We start from the raw sequence: 27,979 nt of genomic DNA, 5'->3' as shown, positions 1-27,979 counted from the left end.
ATTTTTGGGTACCAAAGAAAGAATTTGAAAGCAAAGCTTGTGTCACTTCTCTTTTTTTTTAACAAACATACACATACATACATAAAGGATATATAGAGAGAGAGAGAGAGAGAGAGAAAGAAGAAGAAGGGATTATCAAAAAGGAGGAATGATATTAAGAGTAGAGTAGTAGAAAAGAAATAGAATGAAAGGTGGTAATAATAATAATAATAATACTTCTACTTCTAGTAGTGGTGGAACATCAACAACATCAACAACATCGACTACTTCTACTACTGCTACTTCACCACCTCCCGTTTCATCATCATCATCTTCACCTAGGATGACAAGACCATTAATACCTGCAATATTATCAAAATTGGGATCATTTAATAAAAATAACATCATCAACAACAACAATCATAATAATAGTAGTAATATTAATAATAGTAATGAAAATCTTTATAATAGTAATAACTCTTTAAAATCAAGTTTAAATAGTAGTAATAGTAGTAATGGTAGTAGTACAAGTACAAGTGGTTTTCATCAGAAATCATCTTCATTGGGTAATATGAGTAGTTCAGTCTTATCAAATAGTAGTAGTAGTAATGGTGGTGGTGGTGGTGGTAGTGGTTTATCAACACAACAACGACTTATAAGATCATATATAAGAGGTAGAAAAACCGAATACAATCAAATACCTCGTTATGAATGGAATGATAGATACCATTCGATTATGGAGATGGATCAAACCACTGATTTGGAACAACAACAAAAGTATCAATTGCTTTGTGAATTGGTAGATGAATTTAGACATGTTGCAAATGATCATGCCAAAGTAATCATCAATGAAAAGGATAAATCAAATGATCAAAGATCAATCCCTTTAGCAAATCAACATGGTATTGCTGGTGGTGAAAAATACATTGTTTGTGTAAGAAATTAAAAAAGAGATAATATAATAATAATCAAAAAGTATACTAATTATTCTTTTTATTTTGTTTTATTTAGAATATATTATTTAAATTTCCAGTTGATAAACGTGGAATTTATGGTGGATCAACTGAAAAGGTACAAAAGACATTTGGACATGAATTGAAATCATTGAATCATTATCAAGAATATAGTTTGGATGGATGTATTATTCGATTTCCACTGATGGTTATGATTGATTACCAAGGACAGAGACTGTTGGCACAACCAGTCATCCCAGAGATTGTTCCTACTGGCAAAGACCAACCTTCCACCATTCGATACGGTACCGATGTTGGTGGAGTGCCAATAGAGTGCAACGACGAACTCATCATTGTACCCCTTTACGATCTCGCCGCAAAATTAAATCTCGAGAATCACATACATTTCAATCAAGTGGTTGCCACGCCATTTGACACTGAAATTCATCAAACTCCTTCTGACAATTCTTATTATATTTTAGATCTTGCCAGAACTTTTCCTCCCTGTTATTTTTTTCAGGCACAATATAGGTACAAATAAGAATTACAAGAAGAGAAATGGTTTATATATATATATATTTATATTAATGACCATTTTTTATTATTTTTATTTAATTTCGTTAGATGTAAAGAATTTTATGAATTAATGAGACCAGAATTGGTAGCAAATTATCCAGAAGAATTAAATCCAGATGGATTTATAGTGTCATCTAGCATTCCTGTTCCTTTGGAACGACGGGATGACTCAAAGAATTTAATCAAGGCAACAGATACGTTGATTATTGATATCATTCCGCCAATTGCTTCGAATATTAGTAGCATGTATAATGGAATTTTAAATCAACAAGATGATGAAAAGAATTCAAGACCAACGACCATTGAAAGTAAAAATTCATTTATAGAACTACCAATTCATATTATTGGTGAACATGTACAGGATCAAGACGAGGAAGAGGAAACCATCGACCAACAAAACATCTATCAACAAAAGGCATTTGAAGTTCGAAACTTGATAGATTTTATTCATTTCAATGGAATCAATCTACGTTATCTATTTTATTTTGCAACTCTTATTCAAAATGATAATTTTGGTTTTAAAACTTTAATTTTAACAGAAGCAATTGCTAGAATTTTAAAAAAAGTTATTAGGTAAAGGAGAAGAAAAAGAAAAAAGAAAAAGAAAAAAGAAATATTTATTTATATTTATATTTATTTAGAGCACAATTAAGAGATCAATTTTTAAAATATAAAGGATTTGATTCAACACATTCAATACCAAAAGATATTATTGGTAGAATATTTCAATATATATTTGGTAGTGATCCAAAACATCACAAATTTTGGATGAGTTTGGAAAAAGGTCAATTAAAACATTCAATTATCGCAGCCATCCCAGTTGCAGGTCAAACAAAAGATAAATCTTATTTTTATGATACATTTTCAGAGTATGTAAAATCAATCAATTAAAGTTATAAACGTAAAAAATTAATTTTTTTTCTTTTTTATAGACGAGTAAATTTAAGAGATTTAATTGATACAAAATTATTAATAGTTAGATTAATTGATATGTTGAATATAAAAATTAATCCAGTATCATATCAAAACTATTTAAATGATTTCCAAATACTTGGCAAGGATGATGTGATTGAACTTGGATCAGTTGAAAAATATCCAAGTTTTATAGATTATGCAAGAGGTGTATTGGGGTTAATTTCAATCAAAAGTATGATGAAATCAGATCAACATAGTATAACTGAAATCAATTTATTATTAGAACAATCTTTATTAAATTTACACAAGGTAAAAAAACAAATATAACAAAATTAAAAAGACGATTTATCTAACTTTTTTTTTATTTTTATTTTAGGCAAGATCATCAGTACCATCATCAAAAAAGATAGCTTATCAATTGGCATATGCTTATTTATTAAAGAGTTATACATTAACCAATTGGTCAGAGTCACTTTCAAATCTTTTAAAGGCCAGAGTAATCATATCCGATTCAAAATATACAAAAATGAAGGATGTCAAGTTGTTGTGTTTAATGGCAATTATAAATTTACACATTTCAATTACAAATTTATATTTCCAAGGTGAAAATGTATGTAAACTCTACAACAAACTTTGGTAACAAGATATCTTGTATGTTCATTTCTAACTTTTTTTTTTCTCTAGTCAAATGAAAAATTAATTTTAGATTCTCTTCAAGAGGCATTACTAGTGAATGAAATATTGACAAACAAAATTATACCAGACATGTTATTGATTGGAGTTTATGGTACTAGTGGAAGTGATTTTGTCGATACTGATAGTGGAGCATCAAAAGACATTCCCAGCTTTGGATTGGAAAAGAGAAAGAACTATGAAATTACATCGTTGATTAGATTGATCACCTTTGAAAATCGTAAAAAAGAACTTGTCGATCTTGTCGTAGACAACCTGAAAAAGGTAAAGAGTTTATGGTACTTTTCACAAGAGGCTCAAGACGACAATATTCGAAAGATGTTGTTTAGTACTAGCAATGTACTCGACAATTTCCACATTGAGGAATCGATTGATGGTATTAGTCTACAAACAGACGGACTACCAAAAGTCACAAATCGGCTCATCCTCGACAACATCAAGATTAAAAACGTTAGTCAAAGTGTCAGAGAACAACAAGATGAGATGCGAAATATGGTTAAACATGTTCAAGAACTCTATCTATTACGATCATCTGCAACGGATATATTTCCATACCTCAAGGAAACCAAACTCACCTCTTTTACCATTTCTCATCCAAATCTAACAATTGATGTTCTTCAACCAATTCAACATTTAAATTTTGAAAAATTAACAAAAATCACTATCATTAATAATAATAATAATCAAATGAATCAAATGAATCAAATTAATAATATTAATAATAATAATAATCATATGAATCAAATGAATCAAATTAATAATAATAATAATAATAATAATAATAATAATAATATATCAGATTTAACATTTAATTATAAACATCATCAAATTGGTGGAAATTTGAATATACCAATATTAAAAACAACAAATGTACATAGTAATAACCAACAACAACAACAACAAAAGTCATCGCCATCAAGTTCACCAAGAAGTTCACCAAGAAGTGAAAATTTTCATTCTATTTCCAAACATTTAAGTTCTTGGTCGTCACCATGCGCAACATCATCCAACACTCTTTCACCAACTCCTCCTTTATCGCCACTTTTACTTCCTTGCAACAATACGATGTCATCATCATCATCTTCAACAACAGCGGCATTGGATACAATCTATCAAACCATTATTAAAAAATGTCGTGGATTGACTCAATTGGCGATTGTCGACTCGAATATCACGGACCAAGCATTCTTTACGGTGCCCATGTCATTTACAAACACACCAAACTCTTCGAAACACTGTATATTTAACGCTGATTCACCCCTTCGAAAGTTGTCACTGCGTCATTGTAAATCGCTGTCCAATACTTGCATCTACACGATTTTGTCGAGTCTGCCTCGCCTAGAAAAGATCGATCTGTCCTACACCAATGTCAAGGAGTCTATTGCCGACCTCTTGTTTGACTGCAAGCGTCTTTCAAGTCTTGCACTTGGTGGTTGCAAAGAAATCTCTAGTCGATCAATCACTAATTTACTCCAATTAATGGAGCCCCAACAACTCGTTCGTATCACCTCGTTAGAGTTGCCCAACTTTTCGTCTGAAGAATCCAATATGGGAGATACACTCCAAAAACTGGTCAATCTCGACTGTTTTGGCTTTCCAACTAATATGCGTATATTTTCCAATTCGTCACATTTTATACCAAAGTTGTTGGTACGTCGTATCGTCCTCAATGGATGTATCTTGAAGGATCTACCCAGTTTGCTTCGTAATTGTCCAAACCTAGAGGTCATAGTCTTTAACAATGTCATTTTCGAGGGACTCATTGTCAACGATTGGACACCCTCCATCTTTGATGAATTGGACAACAACTATGACTCGTTGCAACATATTTTAGAATTGGAGATTCTCGATCAAATACGCAAACGAGAATACATACAGATTGTAGAAAAGCTTCTCTATAGAACAAGCCAACTCAAGCGAATATCAATCAATCCATGTTTCAATGATCCCAATGACACCACTATTGCAGATCTATCAGAAAAGTTTCCTTTTATTAAAATTGATAAAATTAATAGTTATTATTATTAATAATAAAAGAAATTTACAAATTATATTATAATATAAATTTAAATATATTAGTATTATTTATTATTTACTTAGTTATTATTTATTATTTATTTTTTTTGTTGCATTTCTTTTCTAAATTCATTCATTATAAATTGTTTTTGTTGTTGAGAGATATTGTCTGGAGCACCTTTCATTTTAAGTGTTTCTTTTCCATTAACATTAGAGTAAGAGATTGATACACCATCTCTAGATTTAGATGATGTATAAACAAAGTTGTGTACTTCAGAATGTTCCTCTACACTATTGACCAAATATTCAGTTTCACATATTCCATCTTGACATGTATTCAATACAGTTACAATATTATCTTCTTTTCCATCTCCAACTTGGTTTCCAGGGTTTTGTTGTTTTTGTTTGTAATTTTTGGTTGTTGATGATGATGATGATTTCTTTGTAGTTGTTGAGGAAGAAGAAGAAGAAGAAGAAGAGGAAGAAGAGGAAGATGATGACGAGGATGAATAACTATAAGATGATGCAGCTGATGGGTCATGACCATGATGATTATTATTATTTTGATGTAAACCACTTTGTTTATTAACGACTACATCTCTAGCACTAGTTATAGTTGCAATACAAGCAATACCAATCAATAATAATAATATGATTGTTAAATGATTTGATTTCATGATTGAGTTGAATCGAATTGAATTGATAACTTGTTGGTCTTTTCTTTTATATTAATGAATGTGGTCACTAGTTATCTTTTATAGCTTTAATGATTGTTTGTGTTTGACATCAACCAACGCACACACATTTGTTAAGAGGTGTAGAAAAGAAATAGAACTTGAGAAAGAAATAATAGTGTGTTTTGTTATTATTAGTGTGTTTTGTTTGCACCGTCATCAATCAAAACCTTCCATTATAATGGGTAGCATCTGAGTCATTAAATATTTAAATATATTGGTATGAAATTAAAAGACGAGACTTTAACAGAGACGAAAAAGCATTACAGATATACAACATATCATTAGAGAATCTATGCCAAAGAGAAGGATGGATCAGAACAAGAACAGCAAGTACTTGGAGGATGCAGATTCTGTGTTAAAAGTGACAACAAAAATATTGTATTAGGTATATAATGAACGAATTGCACTCATTAATAGATCCATTTAATCAAATCACAATTTATAGATAATTTTGTAACAATAGATATATATTTATTTAAATTTATATAGTTAGCAAGTCAAGTTATATATTCAAAGATCTCACCTTCATCTTATGCTTGGCGTCTAAACTTAACATCAAATTTGATGTTTGTTAATTGCTTGGATGATTGGAGCACGACATATCATTTTCAAGTCAGTTAATGTTTCTGCTTCATCTGGTCCCTGCACTCTTGGAGGAGATGTTGACTTGAAGAGTTTAGTGCTTTTTTGTGTACTTTGCCTTTCTTTCCACTTCAAGTACTCAATCTACCCAAAAAAGCACTAGACTAGACTCTTTCATTTCAGCCACCAATGCACCAGCCGCCGACGATCGTCATCACTAGACAATCAAATGTAAGATAAGAAGAGATAAAAGATTGTTTTATTTATTATTAATTACACAACAACTTTAAAGAATTAATTAATCTATATATTTTTTTTTTTTAAAGACTTTGAGCAGAAACATAATAAGCTTTAATGACAGAGAGTGGAAGACCAGTTAAAAGATCGACTCTAAAGAAACCAGCGCCTCCAACACCCAACCCCAAAACCTTTTGATAGATGGATGATGGTGACTGGTATTGGTATTGGGAGATGGCATCATTGGAAGCCATCAAGTTGACATAGGGTGTTCTAGAGTTTGATGTAATTCCATCACCAACCAAATAGGCGGTACCAATAGCATTGTAGATACCATTTAACCCAATCGATGGTAGACCATTTGGATATGATGCTGGGTTGTAGTTGCATGTGGTACCATAGAGACCATAGTCCATGGGTCCACAGTTGGCAAAGTAAGAGTACAGTGGAAGACCAACTACAATCTTTCCTGGTTTGTTTACATATGCCTTCCAAGTAGTGATACCATTACGAACGGTATCATAGGGAGAATTGGAACGAATCATTCCATCATTACCACCCATATCATAACACATGGCAAAAAAGTAGTCACTGTAATCAGTGTTCCATTGGTTTTGGTCATAGTGACATGGGACGGCAGTAGAGACGACATAGTAGTTGATCCACTTGGTATAGTTGTAGATAGTCTTCATCCATTGATTCTTGAAAGTGTTGGGTGGAACAAAGGTAGAGCTACCTTCAAAATCAATGTTGAAACCATCGGCACCCATACTAGAAACCAATCCAACATCGGCTACATACCCATTGTTTGCCATGTAGGCTTGACAAGGATAGGTAAAGACACCATTTACTTTGGCTCCACAATCAAAGCCAACCCAGTGATGAACTTGAGCACCGTTCAAATGGGCGACACAAATCAACAAAGCAAGTGCATTCTTGTCTGTCCAAGTTGCAAAGTCGGTGAGGATTATACTATTGCTTTGCAACAATAATGTGTCCTTGCGGGTCAAGTTGTTATAGAAATCAACGTTGGGTGCAATAATGTAGGACCAAACCTTTTTTAAATCATAGTTGATTGGTGGTGGCGACAGAATACTTCCACAAGCTGGAGCAGTACGACACTGCAATGGTAAATTTTGGTTTTTGGTTGGATCATTACAAAATGCTGCATTAACACTTGAAAATGAAATGGCAATTGAAATTAAAATGATTATAATTGTAAATGTATACATATATAGATTTTTTAAATAATATGTATTATTAATATTATTATTAATATTTAGTTTTACAAATTAAATTAATATATCAATACTAACCTAAAAAACTCTATTCTTTTATAGTGTGAATTTGTAAAATGGATTTCCATCACTTTTTTCCAAAAGCATCTATTAGCTGGTAGATAGATACTTGTGTGTCTCTATTTATGGATTGTATAATACCGTCCTATTATAAAACGACACAATGAAATTTAATCTCTCTGGCTTCTCTCTCTTGTTGTATTCGACTATAATAAGTAAGTGATGAATGTTGTGTATATTACGACATAACAACGGTCGGACCGCTTACCGAAACATTGGGGTGCATTGAATGAAAAAGTGGTGTTTAGACAATTTTAGCCAAACAAAAAGTTGGGGTTATGGTAGGACTCTTTCCAGCAACGTAGGCATAGTTGTGATAGCTTTAATTATTTTATTAATTTTAATAAATTATTCAAGATTATATTATATTTTGTATTATCACTTTGATTATCACCTGTTACATCTAATAACCATACACAGAAAAATAAAGCATAAAATTTGATTAATTTAGTTTGTGTTGTTGTAAATTGTTTGTTGTCACTTTCAAAATATCCATTTTCTATATATTCAATAAATGACCAATCTCCATAGACATGTGAAAGTATTCTACCAATATCATATAAACCATCGCCACTAATTGCATCTGCAAAATCTATTATTCCATTTACTCTGTATTGTTCTTGTTCTTGTCCTTGTCCTTGTTCAAGTTTAACCATTCTAATATTATTACTACAAACATCTGCATGCACCAAACATGGTGTATTGAATTCTTTTAAATGTATAGATACCTCTTGATAGAATTGGTCCAATATATTATAGACTTGATCGCCATCTTTATAGTCTTGCAATATATTTTTGGTATCAAAGAGATTCTTTTCTAAACATGATTTAGCTGATTCCATGAAATCGCTGAAATACTCTATCCAATGATCCAACTCTCCTCGCAGAGGTCGGTGTGGTAGATCCTCCTCTTCTTGTACCATACCACCATACTTTTCCGTCTTTACACTATGCATTTTTACCAATAATCTTCCTACCTCTTGAAAGGTTGATTTACTTTGATCAACGGGTACTTTGAATGGAAACTCTGTATAGATCTCGCTTAGATCAGCCTGAGGCATATATGATTCAATCATATATCTATCTAATCGATCATCGTCACGTGCCAAGACACTTGGTACAGGGACACCAGCCCCTTTATATCGCTCCATAACACGTGCTTGCATTCTAACGGCATGCATTGCAGGTCTATCTTGATCTTTTCCATCTTTTCTTGGTATTCTTATTACTATTGTTGTTTGATTGTTGTCATCTTGTTGATTTGAAACTACATAAACATCATTATCATATCCTTTTGAACAATCTTTAATGGTTACATTATTGTCAACAAGCCATGTTGGGTAATGTTTCTTTAATATGTTATTAACTTTTTCTATACGTTCTTGATCCATTGATTCGCTATTTATTTAACTTAATGATCACAACCACAAACAACGCTTTTATAACAATTGATTGATCAAAAAAGAGATATACTAATGAGTTCTCCATACCCTAAAAACAAAGAATGAGAATCTTGTAAGATCAAACTATTAATAAATGATTTTTCATTTTTAACTGTTTTGGCGCTATATTATTTTTTTAGTATAAACTGCAGCATAACTATTAATAATATTAGATAGTACTAGCTAAACAAAACAACAATGGTGCAGCGTACACTCAAAGATCTAACACTAGAGCAGTGTGATGGTATGGGTGACAGTACACATGATGTTTACGGATCGCCCAAGTTTATAAAATGTGGATTTACTCATGTAGAGGCTACTATCCCAGGGTCGCTAGGCAAATATAGAATCACTATCAACATGGATAGCAATGGTAGAGTTACCTCATATTGCACATGTCCAGTTGGAGGATGGTGTAAACATATTCGTGAAGTTGCAATGGCCATGTATCATCGATTACAGTCAATTCCATTGTCAAGACTATCACCCAAACAAAAATACAGAGAACAGTTACAAAGATTAACAAAGGATCAACTAATAGATCGGTTAGTTGAGAAGGCATTCCCAATTAATGTTGATGCCGAAGATGATGAAGAAGATGATGAAGAAGATGAAGATGAAGATGACGATGAAGATGACGACTATGACGACGAACAACAAAGCTATGATGATAACGATGATCAAGAAGACTCAGATGAAGATGATGAAGATGCATTTCCAGAGGAAGAGGAAGATCAAGAACATAGAGGTTACAAAAGATCAAGGAAATAATAATAATATTAATAATAATATTATTAATAAAGAGGCAATTTATAATTATAATTTATAAATAATTCCTTACTGAGTGAGTTGGAGCTAGTTGGGAGGGAGGGGTTTACTTTACATTACTATGTGTGTCAGATCAAATAATAATAATGATCATACGATTTTCATTATTGTATGATAATTATATTATTATTTTTAATATCCTAAACAACTATTAAAGTTTTAAAATTAGACAGACCATCAACAAAAGTAATAACAATGGTGCAACGCACACTCAAAGATCTAACACTACAACAGTGTGATGATCTGGGTGACGGTACACAAGGTGTTTACTCGTCGCCCAAGTTTATCAAATGTGGATTTACGCATGTAAAGGCAACCATGACAGGGACGCTTGGGAAATATAAAATCACTATCGATATGGATGACCACGGCAAAGTTGAAACATGCTGCACATGTCCGGTTGGAGGAGACTGCAAACATATTCGGGTGGTTGCAATGGCCATGTATCGTCGATTACAGTCAATTCCACTGTCACGTCTAACACCTAAACAAAAATACAGAGAACAGTTACAAAAATTAACAAAGGATCAACTAATACAACGATTTGTTGAGAAGGCATTCCCAATTAATATAGATGACGATGACGACGATGACGATGACGATGATGAAGATGAAGATGAAGAGGATGAAGAGGAAGGTGAAGAAGACTACGATGTAGGCTATGATGTTGACGATGACCAAGAAGTTGAAGATGCTGTAGATGCTTTTCCTCCAGAGGATGAGGAAGATGAACAAGAAGAGGAAGAGGAAGAGGAAGAACATAGAGGTCACAAAAGAACAAGACAATAAACATGTTTATCTATATAAACAAACATTTTATAATTCCAAAACTGGTTTAGGGATTTTGTGATTGCAGAACGTCTTGGAGTAGTTTGGTAGCTATTTCTATATGAACCAGTTAGGAGGGGATTTGCTTCCCACTATTGTGACTGAGGATCGGCGGTTATTACGAACAGAAGCAAAGCAACAGTTCAGACTACTCGGTGGACGCGTCACGTGATGAGAGAGTAAAAAAACATGTTATCTATTATAATTCCAAAACAAAACAGGTTTAGGGATTGTTAGGATTTTGTGATTGCGGAACGTCTCGAGTAGTTTGGTAGCTAGTTCTATATGAACCAGTTAGGAGGGGATTTGCGTCACCAAAGCCACTATTGTGACCGAGGATCGGCGGTTATTACGAACAGAAGCAAAGCAACAGTTCAGACTACTCGGTGGACGGGTTCCGTGATGAGAGAGTTTAATGAGATTCATTCAAAGTATGACGACTCTATTTATGCACAAAATTCCTAAGACCCTAAAAACCCTAAGTAATGAAAAGTCTCTATTATCATATATTTCAAGACGAATCATTCTAAACATCAGGTTGCTGGGATAAAAAAAAAGAAACGTCACAAGTTAAAAAAATCAAGATATTTTTAAAGAAAAGGATTGCCAACGAATTATTTGTATTTATAAATTAATTTTATTTAATTTTTTCCAAAGTTTAAATTGGATTAGTACCATATTTATTATCGACAGACCAACTTACAAAAGCTTCAACAGCTTCAAATTCAGTGAGACCAAGACGATCGTAGATTTTGGCGGTGGCGCGGTTACGATCCTCTGCACGAACCCAAAATTCACGTTTATCGGTGCCTGGGAAGGCTGGGATATCCTTTTGGGATTGATGTTTAAAGATGGACATTCTCTTGCGCAATAGTTCGTGTGGAGACATTGGTACGGCCATTTCAATACGTTCTGGCTCCCATTCTTGCCATGCACCACGGTACAACCATACCTGGCAATCGCGCATCCACTGTTCGGTTTTGAGACGGTCGATAGCGGCCAAGATAGCCTTTAGACAGACACGATGGGTTCCATGTGGATCAGAAAGATCACCGGCAGCAAAGATAATCTCTGGTTTGACCTTGGTGAGGAATGCAACCATGATTTGGATATCTTCCTCGCCCAATGGTTTCTTCTTGACTGCACCAGTCTCGTAGAATGGAAGGTCGAGGAAATGAATACGGTCGGGACGGACACCGGCATAACGGGCACCAGCACGTGCCTCTGTTTGACGAATGAGACCCTTGAGCAATTGGATTTCACGAGAGTCTGGTTCTGCTGGTTGTTTGCCTTGAATATATGTTTCGACAGAGTTTTCAATGTCTTGAGCCTTCTTTTTGGCTGCCTCATCAAAGCCAAACAACTTTGTAAACTCTTGAGCAAAATTGGCAAATCTCTTGGCATCGTCATCCCAAACTGCAATATTACCAGATGTTTGATATGCTACATGAACTTGATGTCCTTGATCACATAATTTAATAAATGTTCCTCCCATTGAAATTACATCATCTAAAACAAGCAAAAAGTTAATACATATTCTATTCTATTCTAATAACAAAATATTAATAATTTACCATCTGGATGTGGAGAAAATACAATAACTCTTTTTGAAACTGGTAAAGAGGTTACGGAAGGGGTATCCCAATTATCATTTTGTACTTGAATTGGCAATGGACCTAATCCAAGACCAGCTGGTGATTTTGGTGGTGATTGGATTGGTCTACCTCCTGGCCATCCTGAAATAGTTGATTGTAAATATCTAAATACTTTAAGATTTAAATTTGGACATGGACCATATGCTCTACAGAATTAAAATAAAATAAAAATAATCTTGTTAATATTATATTAAATATATATAAATATAACTATAAACATATATTTTCATACTTTAATAAAGAAGCTAAATTATTATCATGATATTCTTCTTCTTGTAATTTAAGAATTGGTTTGTTTAATTTGAGTGATAACCAAATGACAGCTTTACGGGCCAATAAGGGTGTCCATTTGATTTGGACGGGAGTGGTGGTACCGTGGATAGTCCATGGTTGCTTTGAACGGGTGAGTTCGGTGGCGGCGGCCTCGTCAATCACCAATTGACAGTTTTTGTGTTGTTGAAAGATAGATGATGGGACGGCGGTAGTGACGTCTCCCTCGGTCGTCTTTTGGACTACGGCAGCCTTGCCTTCGGAAAAGGCCATTAAAATGACACGCTTGGCGTTGTAGAGTGTCTGCAGACCCATGGTGAGGGCTTGGTGTGGCACATTGTCAGTGCCGAAAAAGTCAGATGCAGCGTCGATACGTGTGTTTTGTTCAATGTCGATGAGACGTGTCTTGGAGGTCTTGTCGGTACCAGCCTCATTGAAACCGATACGTTTGCCAATTGGCAAGAGCAACACGTCAATACCACCCTTGGTCTTGATCAACTCTTCATAGTCTTGGCAGTGTTGTTCAACTTGATCAGCTGAAATCTCTCCATTTAAAAAGTTGATATTACTCTGATTAATATCAATCGATTCAAACAAGTTTTCTTGCATAAATCTAACACATAGACATATTTAGAAAGTTAGTAAGTTTTGTCTATCATTATACTCTTTAACATTCATCGTCATCGTCTCATACCTATAATAACTTTGAATAGTACGTTTAGAGATTGGATAATATTCATCAATGTTAAAAGTGACAACATTGGCAAAAGAGACTTTCTTGTCTTTGCATAGATTGATCAGCTGATCATAGACACCGGTGGGTGTTGATCCGGCCGACAAACCAATGACACATGCACGACCCTCTTGATTAGCTTGTTTGATGATATTGACAATCTCGCTAGAGATAAAGGTGTTGGCTTGTTCGGGATGCTTATACACATAGGTTGGTAGCTTCTCCCTAGATCTAAAGTCTTTGGTGCAATCAAATAGACCGTCATCTCTAACTGTACAAACTCCACTTGTTGTCATTGTATATATCTCTCCTCTCTCTCTTTAATAATAAATAATGTAAATAAATAAATAAATAATAAACTTGATGGTTTGGTTGTTGACCTCTCGATGATTGCCACCGCAATAATGGGTGTTGAACAAAGTGTTGATCACTGCCAATGAACATTTAAAAATTTATAAAAATTAATTAAAATGAGTTGGGAATCCCGACGACATCTGATGGTCTGTCCCAGGCTGTAGCTGGTATCCAACTTCTTGAGCAGAACTCATCTATCATATGACTATACTTTGTAATAATTATGACGACGATTATAACATTTCAAACCTTGTTTCGATTATCTTGGATTAGACATGTAATATTCAATCAAATCAAAGAGATATCTTCATCATCGTCGTCATCATCATTGGTGCATGGCGGTGGTGCTACTGCTACTGCTACTGCTACACCACCAAAGAGATACGATGTAAAGAAGGGAAAGGATATTGTATCTTTACCTCATCTTGCAATGATATCAGATTATGCAATGCCATGGTGTTTTGTCAAACACTATATACCTCCAATCGACAGCGTATTGACTAAAAGAAGATTGAATGTGATCAGTAGATACTGTATGCATCCCAATGCCAATCTACAAACACTCTTACATCTTTTGGAATGGTATCCAGATTATAGTCCTCAAAACAACAAAGCTGATAGATACATGACAAAGAGTATTGTGAGGTATGGTCATAAAGATATATTAGAGTATCTCATTCAACGGTTTCCCAATATTGGTTTATCAGGTACACTTGAAATGGCAGCTCAACATGGTCATCTATCAATACTACATCTACTACTAGATGGTCAACTCGTTAAAGAATTAGTAGATCCCTATCTAATTGATATCGCTGCACGATTCGGACACTTAGATATCGTCATCTACTTGAGTGATATTAAAACACAGCTTTGTAGTGTTAATGCAATGGATGAAGCTTCTCGAAATGGCCACTTTGATATAGTAAAGGTAAGAATAAATCAATCAATCAATCAATCAGACAGTCGGACCGACTGTCATATAAATACAAACTAATTAATCATCATTTATTATAGTTTCTTCATTTCAACCGAACAGAAGGAGGTACAACATCAGCTATGGATCATGCATCAGTTAAAGGTCATTTTGAAATTTTAAAGGTATGTATCATCAACCAACTAAACCAACCAACCAAACAAAATACATGTGTCTAATAATAACTTTTTGGTATTGAATTGATAGTTCTTGAGTGAAAATAGAACAGAAGGATGCACTACACATGCGATGGATTACGCAGATGTTGATGGACCAGGCATTGAAATTGTTCAATATCTACATCAATATCGGACCGAAGGATGCACAGTCAAGGCTATGAATTTTATGGCATATAAAGAGAATATTGAAGCTTTAAAATTCCTTCACTATAATCGTACAGAAGGTTGTAACACTAGTGCATTAAATTATGCATGTTCAAAAGGTAACTGGGATATTATAAAGGTATGTTTGATCAATCATAATAATAATATACAAATATACAATATATATATACTTTTTAAAAGACCTATTATTATTAACAAAACAATTGTATTATTCATTAGTTTCTACATGAAAATAGAACAGAGGGATGTACAGATTATGCTATAAATCAAGCCATTATGAATAATTGTAGTTTGGAAATTATCAAATTTATTCATGAACATCTTGCGCAAGGGTGTTCATTTGAGGCTCTGCGATCATCGGCAAAGAATCCTCAAGTATTTCATTTCCTTTATCAAAATTATTATTCATCACAGTCTGATATATGGACTGATATAATGGATTATATAGCATATGATGGAAACTTTGAAATATTAAAGGTAAATGAATCCAGTCACTTCAATATTCGAATATTAATATATTAACAATATTTATTTATTAACTAGTTTTTACATGAGAATACTACTTTAGAATGCACAATAGATGCCATGAATAATGCGGCAAGTGCGGGCCACTATGATGTTGTAAAGTTCTTACATGAGAACCGTACAGAGGGATGCACAACTGATGCTATGGATTTTGCCGCCACAAAAGGTCATTTTGAAATATTAAAAGTTTGTATTCGTATCTATTTATACCAAAAGCTTATTGATTCAATATTTATTCAATTATCTTTTTAGTTTTTACATTATAATCGTACAGAAGGATGCACTTCACTTGCATTAGAAAAGGCAATTTCGAATGGTAGAATGGAGATTGTTAAATTCCTTTATGAAAACCGGACCGAAAAGTGTACAGAGAATGCTTTAAGAGTTGATACCCGGTATCCCAACTACGAAGTTATTCATTATGTATTATCAAATCAAATCATACCAAAACATTCACTTCAACAAGGAACACTCATTTCCATCATTGTTCGGTATAGCCTCAACCACACTTCAACTTTGTATTTTGAAATCTTGGATCTCATTGAACAATATTATGGTTATGGTTTTATTGATGAATGTAATGACGAATACAATTAACTTTAACTTAATTAATTCAATATTTGTTTGTTGGGTTGGTTTGGTTTGGTTTATTTTAATTAAAACGTTAAGAATGCGATTATATACAATATACATATAAACAAAAAAAACAAATGCAAAAGAGAGGAGTATGATTGACAATCAATCACCTACTACTACAATTATTATTATTATGTACTACTATTACTATTACGAATAGATCTATCTTTGTTTGTTGGTTGACCACTTGTGGGAGAGACAACAGTAAATTCATCTTCATGAATCTCTTCACCCGAGGATGATGTTGTTACACTGATCATGTCCTCTGAAGAACCTTCAACCAAAACAACATCCGAGTTTGTAGCATCACTAGTCATAGTAGCAAATGAAAGTGTACTATGATTTCTTGATGGTTGTTGATTGGTTTGTGATAATGACTGTTGTTGTTGTTCTTGTTGACTTGAAAGTTGTTGATTATCATCACCATCATTATTATTGCTGTTGTCATTGTTTAATGTTTCAGATGATTGATCATTTTCCTTTTCCTCTTCTTGTTGTCCATTATCTTCAACATCTTCAGTAGATCTAGCCAATCTACGTTTCTTATTGTTAAATGATTCTACAAGCATACATTCAATCACCTTGATTTCTTTTTTCGAGTTTTCCAGTGCTTGTTGTGGATTGGAAAGATTCGAACGAATAAATACAGGTGTGACAACAATGGCAAGACTATGAGCATCCATCTTTGTCTTTGCAATAAACTCTGGTTCTATAAACTCTACCAAGAAATCAATCACATAGTTTAATACCTTTTGATGTAATAATGGAATACCATTCTTTATAATCTTCCATGAATTTTCTGGTGATTCTATTATTTCATCACTAAAATAAATAAAATAAAATAAGTATAAATGATTGTTTTTTTTAGTTTTTCTATTATTATTTTTTCTATTACATACTAGATAGCAGAAGAAATTAAAGGATTTGGTAAATCTCTTAACCAATGTTTAAATAGAGTGGCAGCAAGATAAGGGTCATCTATATGATCAAGATTACCACCTTGATCCAACTTTTGTTTTTCTATTTGGATGGAATGATGTACTGGTGATATTCTAAATATTCCCTCTGTTTCCAAAGCACCAAGTCTCAACAAAGTTTGAATAAAACTATTGAGAATCAATGGAACGGTTTCATTTGGGAATTGTTTCTTTTGTGCATCCATTAGCTCCTCCAAATCAGATCCAAATATTGATGCTTTTGATGGTGATGATGGAGCTCCAGGTGTTAGAATTGGTGGTGATGAAATATTATTTGATGAAATTGATAATTGATTTGTCTAAAAATAAAAAAAGAATGAGTAAAGGAAAATAGTAAACTTTTACAATATTATTCATCTCTTCTTACATCATCAATTGATCTTGCCAAGGCAGCAGTTGATTTGTTAAAGAACCCAATGATATTATCTTTGAGGGATCTAGTTGGTGGACTTGGAGATTGTGGGATATGATTGGATTGATTCAGAGAGATGATCTTTGACTCTAGGTATGGTTCAAATTGAAAGGGGAGAGGTAGTTTTTTTTGTGATTGATGTGTTTTGATAAAGGTATTTAAATCCAAATCAGGGTCAATCCAATCTGTTTGTTTACATCCATTATTCAACTCTGCCTCCAATGAAGAAGGAATTTCCATCATTAATGCCATATAATTTTTAATATTACTTTTAATAAATTGCATTCTCATTAATTCAAATTGTTCAAATTCCTTAAAAATAAATATAAATATAAATATTAATTAAATATTTATCTCTTACTTTTAAAATTTCAATCTATACATACATTTAAATTATCAGCCATTTTAGATTGATAATTACCATAAATAAATTCATTTGTTTCTTTGATTTGATCTTTATATTCTTGTTCAGCAATCAAAGCCAATGATTCACATTTGGCAACTTTTTTTTCAATGGTTTGAATTTTAAGGGATGGACCTACTCCGTCTTGTTCTCCCTCTTTTTCAATCATTGAAATCAATTCCATCTTGGCCGACTCTATATCTCTACATAGTCTTTCATATTTTTGGTGACCTTTTCTAACTGCATCCAATGAATCCTTATAATCATTTCTTAATTTTTGTCCATCATTTACCAACTAAATTTAAAATTAATAATTAATTAATAATTATGTTATCATTAATCTCTTATTCCATATTTAATTTTACCTTTTTTCTTCTTGATTCCAATTCTTTAACAAATGCAGTAAATGGATGACAAAGATTATTCAACAGATTCTGAGAGAATGATTTATGTATATTTGCTTCAGCATCACTTAACATTGATATACATGTAAATCCTCTTTGGAATGAACTATAATAATAATAATTAATTAATATTAAAATTAAGTCAATGTTTTTTAACACTTTGATAGGACCAGTCAGATACTACTACTATTACTTGCTACCTACTCTGTTTCATCTTTTAATTTAAATTTAGATATTTGATTCTTTGATAATTTCTCTTCAATGGCAACTCTCTTTTTAAAAAACTCTAACAATTCTTTACATTGATCTAATCCAACCTCTGTACGTTTACATAGTGTTTCAAATCCTTCCCACATATCACGTCCAAATGATAATGGTCTCTGTGTACTATTGTTGTTACTACTTTCATCATCTTGGTCGTTTAAAATAACGTTGTTACCACTACTACTAATTGGATAGATGGATGATGGATCAAGAATATGATCATTTGGTAATCCACCTGCTGTCAATGTTGATGTCATGTTGTTGTTGTTGTCTCTTTTTATTAATGAATGTCTGAATTTACAGTATTATATATATATATATATATATAGGAATAAAGAGATAGATGATGTTGTATTTATATATATAAAAAAATAAAGGAGTACCCCCCTTTGGTTTTATTTATAGATATCTAAATCTACAAAAATGAAATGAAAATGGTGATGGGAATGCTAAAAGGAATAATAATAATACTAATACTTGATACAAATATTAATAAAAGATAAAAAGATGTATTTATTTATTATTCTTATTGATGATGGGGAAAGTTAGACGTTAGGGGGGTGGTGATGGGGGTTGGTCAATAAATAAATTAAAAAAAATATTCAATGAATGATTGATGGTGATGATCATTGGTGGATCGATTTATTGAGAGAGAGACTCAGAGTAAACTCTCTCTCTGTGTTGGCGGTCTGTAACCTTTGATAGTGAGTGAGCCAGAGAGAGAATCCAACCACATCAACAACAACGATCAACATCATGATCATCACCATCTGATCAGACCAACAACATGGTTGGTTAAAAGTATTTATATATATATATATTGATCCGATCAGATGGCGACGATGGAATGAGTTGTACAGAGTCTTGTATCTGTTAGAAGATTGTTCCTCTTTTGAAATGTTCAAAAGATAGTATCTATTTAACTAAGTTAACTTTGTCACAGGTTGCCTACATAATAATATTGCTATCTATGAAGAGGTTGAGATATCATAGTGACTGTTGACAAGGTTGATATAGGTGATGAATGAATGTTGTTAGAGATTATCTGCACCAAGTAAACGAACAGTAAAGGTATTTATATAAATATATATATTTGTGATTTGGTTACGAAATACGTCTTAATTATTGAATTGTGTATGTTTTATTTGTTTTTGGAAAGAGCTGTTTTTAACGTGCATGTTCACAGTTTTATTAGCAGAAAATAAAAATGACAACAAATAATAATAATAATAATCAAAATAATAGTACTAGTAACAGTACAGTAGTCATAGACACTGGTGATAAACAATACACAAAGAATGATTTCATCAAGTTGTTGTGTCTCGATGAACAGACTAGTGCACCAACTAGATACAGATTCGACAGTGATGCATCGACTCTCTTCTTTCTAGCCAATTCAAAGGTTCAACAAAAGATGAATCTTCACTATGTCAACTTGAATACAGTTGCCGATAAACAAGTTGGTATGTTTAACGAGGAATTATCAAATAATATAATAGTTTATGAATATTAATATATATTAATATTGATTGATTTCACATATCAAAACAGAGATCAAGCAATTGATTACCTACAAGGAATCATCAAATGGAGAAATGTCAATCGAAGAACAATTGATGAGAGAAAGACAAAGAATCGTTGCTCATGGTATCACTTCATATCAATATAATGATTCGTAAGTAGAGAGAGAGAGACTATGAATAGTGAATCACTATATTTATCTATTTATTTATTTATTTATTTCTCTAGTAATAAACAATTTTTAGCAGCAATGGGAAATGATTTAAATGTTATTGATGTTAAACAATCAATTGAACAACCAATTGTAACAAAGACCACTGCTGGTACATTTGATCCAAAGTTTTCATGTGATGGTAAATTCATTGCCTATATTCAAAATGGTGATATCTGGGTCAATGATGTTGATAATTCTAAATCAACAAGACTTACCTTTTCTTCTGGTATGTAAACTATTATAATGATCATTGATTGATTATATTTAATCTAATTAATCCATTATAATTACTTTTATTTTTATAGAAAAGAAATTTGTTTCATCTGGAGAATCAAAATTTGTATATTCTGAAGAATTTTCAAGATATACAGGATATTGGTGGCGTCCAGTTGTAGATACCAATCAATCAGATGGTACCAAAACCTATTCAATCTTTTATTTTGAAGAAAGTGAAGAAGAGGTTCGTGACTTTTACATTGAACAGTATGGATACAAAGGTCAAGTAACTCACTACAAATATCCATTGGCTGGTGATAAAAACTCTACCATTAAACCTGCTATTGTTACCTTTTCTGTTAATTCTTCTAAAGTATGTAATTGAAACAAAAATGTTAAAAATGATTAATAATTAATAATTAATTATTTAATATTTTGATTTTATCATAGGAAAACTATTCAACATCATCTCAAGTTAGATATTTATATCCAATGGAAAATCAGTATCAATGGGCAGAATATTATGTTAGAGGTGGATGGATGCCAAATGGACATAGTGTCTATGTTGAACTGTTGGATAGAAAACAACAACATTTGGCATTGGTAGTTGGTAGTTATGAGGGTATTGTGAATGGACCAGAAGGTAAACCAATGGAATACCAAACATTGATAGAGGAGACATCAAACTATTGGATCAATGTAAGAGATCAATTACACTTTTTAAAGAAATCCAATGCTTTGGTTTGGGGTAGTGAACAGAGTGGCTACAATCATCTCTACCTCGTCAGTTGGGAAGGTGGTGACAGCAACCAACCATCGTTTACCAATATATCGAAACGTCAACTCACCTCGGGTGACTGGGTGGTCAATGTTGACAGTGCTTGGATCGATGAGACACGTAAACTTGTCTATTTTGTAGCAAACAAGGATACACCTCTCCAAAACCATCTTTATGTTACTAGTTTAGATACTATTAATGTTGTAAGATTAACAAAGGAGGGGTTCGACCATACATCCATTCAAATGTCACCAACATTTACAAGATTTGTATCAAATTATTCAAATGTAAATACTCCACCAACTTCTGAAATTTATAATTTAGAATATTCCTCAAACTCTTCCTCATCCTCTTCATATCCAACAGCTGTTGCATATGCTACAATTACCAACCCAAGAATATTACCAGTTCCATTGAGATCACCAAAGTTATTTGATTTTGTCAATTCCAAAGGTGTAAAGTTATATGGTTACTACTTTTTACCAGAAGGATATGACTCTGCCAAAAAGTATCCAACCATTGTACATGTATATGGAGGACCACATGTTCAATTGGTCAAAGACCATTTCACTCAGATGCGTCAGTTGTACAGTACCTTTGGCTTTATCAGTGTCTATCTAGATAATGTCGGATCGTTTGATCGTGGTATAGAGTTTGAAGCATTGATCAAGCACAAGATGGGAACCGTCGAAATACAAGATCAAGTCGATGGTGTCGAACATCTCATCAACAACCAAAACATCTCTATCGATCGTTCAAGAATCGCTATCACTGGTTGGAGTTATGGTGGATATCTTTCTCTGATGGCTATTGCCCAACGTCCAGACTTTTTCAAGATTGCCATCTCTGGTGCTCCCGTAACTTTCTGGGAAGCTTACAATACCGGCTACACAGAACGTTATATGGATACTCCAAACAACAATCAAATTGGTTATAAAGAAGGAAGTGTATTAAATTATATTAATAATTTCCCAAATGAGTAAGAAACAATACATAATAATAATAATAATAATAATAATTAAAAGTGAACGAAAGAAATATTAATAATATTCTATATTTTATTTTTAATTTTTTTTTTAGACCAAATAGATTGATTATTGTTCATGGACAACAAGATGAGAATGTTCATTTTGCAAATACATCAATGTTGGTAGAGGAATTATCGACTAAAGGTAAACCTTATATTCTTCGTATACTTGGTAATGAACGTCATGGTGTTAGAGATTTAAATAGTAGAGTTAACCTTGAATGTCATCATATCAATCATTTGTTAAAGAATCTCTAATCTCTATAAATCAATTTATATTTATATATTTATATACTTCAATCAATAAAACCATGCATGGTTTGTTATTTTTACTTTACAACTATAATCTTATAAGTATAATTGGTTACACCCAACCGGTTGGGCGCGAGATCTGATCGCTCCCCCATTCCCATACCCGCACGGGGATATTATTTTTCTAATTCCGAAATTTGGGTTTATTTTTGCTTAATTGCCGACGATGATTACTTTGGTTGTAACCCCCATCCAACAAAACAACACACAAAACCATCCTTTCCTCATCCGATTTCTTTTTGAAAAGGGTAAAGAAAAAAAGAAATCGGGTGAGGAAAACACTATTCAATGAGACCATCTCCCACACACCCCCATTTAAATGGTGATCTTCACCTTTAGTATGGTGGGTGGGGTATGTTTTGCAGGTAATCAAGGTGTTCGATTAGTTGAAATGTGACTTCACTCTTTAAACAAATCTATTCATCCACATCTTATTCTTATACGTTGCTTTGATGATGATGGTGCAATTATGCCACCATCACCTACCAATAATTGTTGTTTTCTTTTCTTCATCCGCATTTTTTAAAAATGAGGGGATTAATATTTAAGCATCCAAACAACATTCATCTCATTCATTACAACAACAACAACAATTCATTGTTATAGATTTGTATCATAAATTTAAAAATATTTCAAAAGAATAGAGATAGAGATAAATTAGAAATCGGAAAAAAAATATATTATTTGTTATAATCAATGGTAAATCTATTTTTTAAAGAAAGAAAGAAAGATCTTAAAAAAATATAGTTCTAATTACTTTTCTCTATATTTTAAAATATTTTATAGGAACCAAATAATAATAATAATAATAATAATATTGATGAAGATATCGAATTGGAGATTAAGAAAAAGGCCAATATCGATCGAATGCTAGGTGACATTGAATTGGAAGAAAAGAAAAAGAATGAAGAGAATTATCATATGGATGTAACCTTTGATGATGATGATGGTGACCAAGACATTGATTTAAAAGTTAGAAATCATGAATTTAGCTTTGTCAATCAATTCTCTGCTCTTTTCAAAAAATCAATAGCCTATCAAAAACGTCAATACAAAACAAATATCCTTCAAGCACTAGTTCCAGTTTTAATGGTAACTAAAATATTTAAAAAATATAAATATTTAATAATCATTTTAAAAAAGAAGGATAATTAATATTTATTCTTTTCTCTTTTCTTTTTTTTTTTATATAAATCATTTTTTAGATTAGTATCATGTCATTAGTACAATTAGCAACTCCACCCATTTTATATCCAGATAATCAACATCCAATTAGTTTCCCACCACCATTTATTTTCCCACCCACTCTAAACTTGACCGTTCCATACTTGGTTTCTCCAACCATCAATCTTGCTGAATTAGGTTCATGTTGTCAAAACAACTCTGGTCTTCTTGGTTTATTTACAACATCTTATCAAACTAGTAAAGATCCACAAGTATGTAAAACTAACAAAACAAAAAAATAATAACAATCTTTTTAGAAATATTAATATTTACTTTTCTTTTTTTTTACTAGTATCCAGCATTAGGATTAATTCCAACTGAATCATTCCAATTCCAAAGATACCCAAGTCAAAAAGTATTGGATTATTCATCGTATCATCAAGGTGCTACAATTGGTAATTTTGATTTCTTGATGAGTTATATCTTCAACAAGTTGAATGTAAAGCCTGGATTGTCTGCTGAAACTGATATCGCTCTACTCAGTAACAATACAGTCTCTAGTTCATCCATTATCAGTCCTATTCACAATGCCATCTATAAAAAGTTGACTGGAGATATCAACAGTACTCTTATCACTGGTGTAAGACCATTCCCAAACTTTGCTACCGAAGAGAAAAAAGATATGATTCAACCTCAAGAAAGTATGTATAAAAAAACTAAACAAATAACAATAAGATTAACAAATTTATTAATGTATTTATTTATATTTCTATTTAGACTTTTGGTATTTATTCATGTTATCATTTTGTATGGTTATTTTCGTATCCAATGTTGTTTATGAAAAAGAAAATAGATTAAGAGAAAGTATGAAAATGGCTGGTCTAAGAATGAGAGTGTATTGGTTGGTTACCTACATGTTTAATTTTTCACTTTACCTTGTCATTGTATTCGTTGCTATTGCATTTGCTTATATTCTTAGTATGTATAAATATCAATCAATCAATATTTAATATTAATTTAATAATTATTAATCTTTTTCTTTTTTTTTTTTTTTGTTTTTTAAGAATTTAAATTCTTTACAGAAACATCATTCTCTGTATACTTTGTATTATTTATTTTATTTGGTATGACTCAAATATCATTCTCATTTTTTATTTCAGTCTTTTTCTCTTCGGTTTATACATCGACTGTTGTCAGCTTTATCTATATTATATTCACAGCATTGTCATCGAATCTTTTAAACAATGCGTTTATCGAGAACCCAGATACCAATCTAGCCACATTTGTCATCACTGCTCTCGTTCCACACGTCGCTTTTCATCGTGCCGTATCGTACATCTCGTTGGCCTATGTCGATAATATGCCAGGTCTCACATGGGACAGAATCTTTGAGCACCATCAAATGCCATCACTCTACGGTCTCTTGTTTGGTGAATTCCTTCTCTTTACACTATTACATCAATACATGGAAATGGTCATTCCATCATCCTATGGTGTTCGTCATCATCCACTATTCTTTTTACAAAAATCTTTTTGGCATTTTAAAATTTATGGTACTTCTCCAACAACCGTTAATCAAATTAATAATAATCAAAATAATCAAAATATGAATAATAATAGTGATAATAATCTTACATCAGTATTGGATATGTTACCACCAGATATAGTTGATGAAAATAGATATACCTATTCCAATGAATGTTCGGCATCTGTTAGAATTATGAATCTATCCAAAACATTCAAGGTTATGAATCGTACCATTCAAGCTGTCGACAATCTAACTCTATCTGTTGAAAAAGGTCAATGTTTTGGTTTATGTAAGTTTAAAACATAAAAATATGTATATACATATGTAATACAATATAAAATAATTAATTACCTTTTGTTTTCTTTTTCTTTTTTCTTTTTAGTGGGACCAAATGGAAGTGGAAAGACAACAACTCTTTGTGTATTGTCTGGTTTATATTCACCGACAAAGGGTAGCGCAATTATCGATGGACACAATATTATCGATTCTTTGGGAAAGGCACAGCAATCTTTGGGTGTATGTGCACAAGATGATGTCTTGTGGGGAGAGATGAGTGGTCGTGAACACTTGCTATTCTATGGAAGAATGAAGAATCTCAATGGTCAAGCTTTGATCAAGATTGTCAATCGTTCACTTGAAGAGGTCATGTTGACCGACGCCCAACACAAAGCAGTTCGTGAATACTCTGGTGGAATGAAACGTCGTCTCATGTTGGCCATCTCTCTCATCGGTACTCCTTCTGTTGTATTACTTGATGAACCAACTGCTGGTGTTGATATGTACGTATTAGATAAAGAAAGATATCATAAACAAAACAAAACAAACAAACCTGGAAATTAAATTTAATAATTATAAATATTAATTGATTCTTCTTCTTCTTCTTCTTCTTCTTTTAACATACATACATAAATATATATATATATAGATATAGTAGACGTATAGTATGGAATGTAATTAATAGTTACAAGAGTAAATGTGCCATTATTTTAACGACACATAATATGGAGGAAGCTGAAGTGTTGTGTGACCGTGTTTGTATTATCGATAATGGTCAGATGAAATGTATTGGAAGAAATGGTGATGTAAGTAGTATTAGATAACTCCTATAGGAGTGTGATGATTAGATTATATACACATATTCCTTATATTTATATTAACTTGTTCCAATTCCAACAACTTTAGCTTAAAATTAGATATGGAGCAGGACATACATTGTCAGTGTCTACCGAACATGATACCGATATCAATGAGTTTTTGTATCGTACTATTCCCGATGTCAAGTTGATCCATCAGATATCGTTGACCAAGAGTTATGCCGTGCCAAGATCAAGTGGTCTCAAACTGTCGGCACTCTTTAACACCATCTTGAATAACAAGGACAACTATGGTATCACCGATTGGGGTATCTGCCAATCCGGTCTCGAAGAAGTACTACTTCAAGCAACGTCTACCGATACCAACAACCACATCAATGTTAATAACAATAGCCATAACATCATCCACCATGACACCAACAACAACAGCAATGAAATTGCCATGAATACTATTGTTGATCATCAGCATGCTTAGACCTACTTCTCTGCTCTGCTCTACACTACATAATAATAATAAATAATACTATTGCCATCACGATGATATAATATTATGATCGTCGTTCAAACATAGATCTATCTATGTGTGGTATATATATATAATATAAAGCACGAAATGGTGAATAATATATTTGTTTGAAATAATGAGAGTAGTAATAATTATTTAACGAGAAAGAAGAAGAAAGTCATAAATAAATCAGAGAGGGACACATCGTGGTATTCGCGAGGACATAAGATGGGGTTTGGGATCAAAAAAACAAATATCTAAACAGGGCATTAAAATAGGGAGGGCCGCAAAGGACACATACACTCATTATTACTATTCTCCATCATCATTCTAGAATAATAATAATACGACAAAAGTATAGCAGATCTTTATCATCATAATAGTAGTAATAATAATAATTATTCCATCACTATTCGCCAACCAGTCATCAGCTGATCCATCCATTCAAGCAAACAGATAAACCAACCAATTGATTGTATGTAATATGAAGGAACCGACCTTCCATGAAGAAGAGACATTCCAATCC

The 27,979-nt window shown here is 32.5% G+C and overlaps 12 protein-coding genes across 12 annotated transcripts; 7 read left to right on the top strand and 5 right to left on the bottom strand.

The window, feature by feature from the left end:
- Positions 1-184: 184 nt before the first annotated feature.
- On the top strand, positions 185-5,144 carry DFA_03925 (uncharacterized protein; the record flags this gene model as incomplete). Its single annotated transcript, XM_004366278.1, has 7 exons — positions 185-913; positions 991-1,463; positions 1,557-2,081; positions 2,150-2,377; positions 2,441-2,732; positions 2,800-3,033; positions 3,108-5,144. The coding sequence occupies 7 exons, from the start codon at positions 185-187 to the stop codon at positions 5,142-5,144; spliced, it is 4,518 nt and encodes a 1,505-aa protein (XP_004366335.1).
- An 86-nt stretch (positions 5,145-5,230) lies between these two features.
- Positions 5,231-5,809, bottom strand: DFA_03924 (uncharacterized protein; the record flags this gene model as incomplete). The annotated part of the gene is made up of 1 exon (XM_004366277.1): positions 5,231-5,809. One exon carries the CDS (start codon positions 5,807-5,809, stop codon positions 5,231-5,233), a length of 579 nt encoding a protein of 192 aa, XP_004366334.1.
- A 962-nt stretch (positions 5,810-6,771) lies between these two features.
- On the bottom strand, positions 6,772-7,920 carry DFA_03923 (uncharacterized protein; the record flags this gene model as incomplete). The annotated part of the gene is made up of 1 exon (XM_004366276.1): positions 6,772-7,920. One exon carries the CDS (start codon positions 7,918-7,920, stop codon positions 6,772-6,774), a length of 1,149 nt encoding a protein of 382 aa, XP_004366333.1.
- Positions 7,921-8,372: 452 nt separating this feature from the next.
- DFA_03922 (uncharacterized protein) lies at positions 8,373-9,594 on the bottom strand (the record flags this gene model as incomplete). Its single annotated transcript, XM_004366275.1, has 3 exons — positions 8,373-9,444; positions 9,479-9,537; positions 9,574-9,594. The coding sequence occupies 3 exons, from the start codon at positions 9,592-9,594 to the stop codon at positions 8,373-8,375; spliced, it is 1,152 nt and encodes a 383-aa protein (XP_004366332.1).
- Positions 9,595-9,848: 254 nt separating this feature from the next.
- Positions 9,849-10,259, top strand: DFA_03921 (uncharacterized protein; the record flags this gene model as incomplete). Its single annotated transcript, XM_004366274.1, has 1 exon — positions 9,849-10,259. One exon carries the CDS (start codon positions 9,849-9,851, stop codon positions 10,257-10,259), a length of 411 nt encoding a protein of 136 aa, XP_004366331.1.
- A 418-nt stretch (positions 10,260-10,677) lies between these two features.
- On the top strand, positions 10,678-11,105 carry DFA_03920 (uncharacterized protein; the record flags this gene model as incomplete). Its single annotated transcript, XM_004366273.1, has 2 exons — positions 10,678-10,759; positions 10,891-11,105. The coding sequence occupies 2 exons, from the start codon at positions 10,678-10,680 to the stop codon at positions 11,103-11,105; spliced, it is 297 nt and encodes a 98-aa protein (XP_004366330.1).
- Positions 11,106-11,802: 697 nt separating this feature from the next.
- Positions 11,803-14,098, bottom strand: nagB1 (glucosamine-6-phosphate isomerase; the record flags this gene model as incomplete). Its single annotated transcript, XM_004366272.1, has 4 exons — positions 11,803-12,653; positions 12,719-12,945; positions 13,032-13,682; positions 13,764-14,098. 4 exons carry the CDS (start codon positions 14,096-14,098, stop codon positions 11,803-11,805), a joined length of 2,064 nt encoding a protein of 687 aa, XP_004366329.1.
- A 281-nt stretch (positions 14,099-14,379) lies between these two features.
- On the top strand, positions 14,380-16,595 carry DFA_03918 (uncharacterized protein; the record flags this gene model as incomplete). Its single annotated transcript, XM_004366271.1, has 6 exons — positions 14,380-15,084; positions 15,171-15,254; positions 15,337-15,591; positions 15,693-15,950; positions 16,017-16,184; positions 16,251-16,595. 6 exons carry the CDS (start codon positions 14,380-14,382, stop codon positions 16,593-16,595), a joined length of 1,815 nt encoding a protein of 604 aa, XP_004366328.1.
- Positions 16,596-16,765: 170 nt separating this feature from the next.
- On the bottom strand, positions 16,766-19,351 carry mgp1 (RhoGAP domain-containing protein; the record flags this gene model as incomplete). Its single annotated transcript, XM_004366270.1, has 6 exons — positions 16,766-17,456; positions 17,534-17,910; positions 17,979-18,335; positions 18,410-18,721; positions 18,792-18,936; positions 19,035-19,351. 6 exons carry the CDS (start codon positions 19,349-19,351, stop codon positions 16,766-16,768), a joined length of 2,199 nt encoding a protein of 732 aa, XP_004366327.1.
- A 950-nt stretch (positions 19,352-20,301) lies between these two features.
- On the top strand, positions 20,302-20,607 carry DFA_03916 (uncharacterized protein; the record flags this gene model as incomplete). The annotated part of the gene is made up of 1 exon (XM_004366269.1): positions 20,302-20,607. One exon carries the CDS (start codon positions 20,302-20,304, stop codon positions 20,605-20,607), a length of 306 nt encoding a protein of 101 aa, XP_004366326.1.
- An 82-nt stretch (positions 20,608-20,689) lies between these two features.
- DFA_03915 (dipeptidylpeptidase 8) lies at positions 20,690-23,108 on the top strand (the record flags this gene model as incomplete). Its single annotated transcript, XM_004366268.1, has 5 exons — positions 20,690-20,769; positions 20,844-21,055; positions 21,135-21,418; positions 21,496-22,802; positions 22,904-23,108. The coding sequence occupies 5 exons, from the start codon at positions 20,690-20,692 to the stop codon at positions 23,106-23,108; spliced, it is 2,088 nt and encodes a 695-aa protein (XP_004366325.1).
- Positions 23,109-23,858: 750 nt separating this feature from the next.
- On the top strand, positions 23,859-27,423 carry DFA_03914 (uncharacterized protein; the record flags this gene model as incomplete). Its single annotated transcript, XM_004366267.1, has 9 exons — positions 23,859-23,861; positions 23,949-24,254; positions 24,368-24,598; positions 24,679-25,027; positions 25,104-25,304; positions 25,391-26,143; positions 26,237-26,633; positions 26,780-26,936; positions 27,037-27,423. The coding sequence occupies 9 exons, from the start codon at positions 23,859-23,861 to the stop codon at positions 27,421-27,423; spliced, it is 2,784 nt and encodes a 927-aa protein (XP_004366324.1).
- Positions 27,424-27,979: the final 556 nt, after the last annotated feature.

The sequence above is a fragment of the Cavenderia fasciculata genome (genome assembly GCF_000203815.1).
Source record: "Cavenderia fasciculata unplaced genomic scaffold Scf_Dfasci-G-b-285a01.f1-5, whole genome shotgun sequence".
Taxonomy (NCBI): Eukaryota; Evosea; class Eumycetozoa; order Acytosteliales; family Cavenderiaceae; genus Cavenderia; species Cavenderia fasciculata.
This window is presented reverse-complemented; position numbering and strand designations above follow the sequence as displayed.